General features: G+C 35.2%; 1 protein-coding gene across 3 annotated transcripts in view; it reads left to right on the top strand.

The window, feature by feature from the left end:
- The window catches only part of srgap1a (SLIT-ROBO Rho GTPase activating protein 1a), a 107,247-nt gene that overhangs the window by 80,750 nt on the left and 24,529 nt on the right, over positions 1-1,968 (top strand). For all 3 annotated transcript variants that reach the window (XM_016530830.1, XM_016530828.1, XM_016530829.1), the window contains exon 11: positions 72-99. In XM_016530830.1, coding sequence (XP_016386316.1) covers positions 72-99 — 28 coding nt within the window. The remainder of the gene's footprint in view (positions 1-71; positions 100-1,968) is intronic.

Raw genomic sequence — 1,968 nt, 5'->3', positions numbered from 1 at the left:
TATTCTCTCTCTCTCTCCCTCTCTCTCTCTCTCTCTCTCTCTCACTCTCTTACAATCTGTCTCTCACACAGGTTACCGGCCTGAGTATGCAACTACAAGGTAAAAAACATTATCTGCCCTATTTACTTTGTCTTGTTTGTATCTTCAGCAGTGCATAAAGTGTCAAATATAATATTAGGATATGTCAAACTTTCTCTCAATGATTACAAGCAAGATGTGGCATCTATCTATCTATCTATCTATCTATCTGTCTGTCTGTCTGTCTGTATTTATCTGTTTATAGTTTTTTTTATGTCTATATCTGTCATCCTATTTATCATTCTATCGATCATTATATCATTCTCTCAGTTGTTCTGTCTGACATCATCTGTCTGTTTTTATATCGTTCTATATTTATTCTGTAATTCTATCTGTCTGTCATTTTATTTGTTCTATTGTCCTGTTTTTCTATCTGTTGTTCTAGCCATCATTCTTTAGTTCTATCTTTCTTTCTGTCGTTCGTTATATCATTCTAGCCATCGTTTCATATTTCTATAATATTTTTGTAATTCTCTCTCTCAGTCTGTCTGTCTGTCTGTCTGTCTATCCGCCATTCTGTCTTTCATTCTATCAGTCTGTCAATATATCATTCTATCTGTCTGTTTTGTCATTGTATCTGTCTGTCGTTCTATTGTTCTATTTTTCATTTTGTTGTTCTGTCTTTCTATTGTTCTGTCATTCTGTCATTCTTTTTTATCATTCTGTCTGTCAGTTGTTCTGTTCACAGTTATGAGACAAGAGAATCAATGCTGTTGGGCTTCATTGAAAGGGATTGTTCACCCAAAAATGAAATTTACCCCATGATTTACTTACCCTCAAGCCATCCTAGGTGTATATGACTTATTTTGGATGAATAAAATCTGAGTTATATTAAAAAATATCCTGGCTCTTCCAAGCTTTATAATTGCAGTGAATGGGGGTCGAGTTTTTGAAGCCCCAAAAAGTGCTTCCATCTTTCATAAAGTATACTCCACACGGCTCCGGGGGGAGCTTACGGTACGCCCACGTCCTATGTCAGCCGCTGGAACGGCACTCTCTCGTGAATGTGTGTACGACAGTTAGCCGAAGCTAGAGATTGCTTATTGTTTATTTGGATCCCCATTAGCTCCCACAAAGTGGTTGCTAGTCTTCCTGGGGTCCACACATCAATCCAAGACAAACAGTCTTCAAATAAATAAAAACAAAAATACAATTTCACTTATTACATCACAAAACTATACATCTTAGCAGAAGCAGCACTTAAAATATACATCTGCAAACACAGTTTATAAAGTTTTTAATGGGGGTATTTTTCTTACACAAACGCATCGCTTCACTTTAGAAGGCCTTTATTAACCCCTGGAGCCATGTGGAGCACTTTTTTGGGGCTTCAAAATCTTGACCCCCATTCACTGCCATTATAAAGCTTTGAAGAGCCAGGGCATTTTTTAATCTAACTCCGATTGTATTTGTCTGAAAGAAGAAAGACATATACACCTAGGATGGCTTGAGGGTGAGTAAATCATTTGGTAATTTTCATTTTTGGGTGAACTATCCCTTTAAAGCTTTGATTTTTAGCATATAATGACTTAAATTTCTGACTGTTGCTCACATCAAACTGTTGTATGACTTCAGAACTCTTTAAATAAATAGCACAAGTCATGTTGACCACTTTTATGGTACTGTTTTGGTCATATTTGGAGTTCATCACCATCTGATCTGAACTATATTTACTTTTGATTTATGGAGAAGACAAAGATGTTTATTTATTTATCTATTTTGTGTTCCATGGAAAAATGAAAGTCAAAAAAGTTTACAACAACATAAGGAAGAGTAAATGATGGCTGATTTTTGTATTTTTGATGAACTAACCTTTTTTTAATTCCTATAATTTGTTTCATTGCAAAATTTAGGCAGCTTGGTGAAGAATGTTATTGGATAATAGGATTC

The sequence above is a fragment of the Sinocyclocheilus rhinocerous genome, unplaced genomic scaffold, assembly GCF_001515625.1.
Source record: "Sinocyclocheilus rhinocerous isolate Xijiao unplaced genomic scaffold, SAMN03320098_v1.1 scaffold604, whole genome shotgun sequence".
Taxonomy (NCBI): domain Eukaryota; kingdom Metazoa; phylum Chordata; class Actinopteri; order Cypriniformes; family Cyprinidae; genus Sinocyclocheilus; species Sinocyclocheilus rhinocerous.
Note: the sequence above shows the minus strand (reverse complement) of the source record. Positions and strands in the feature narration are given on the sequence as shown.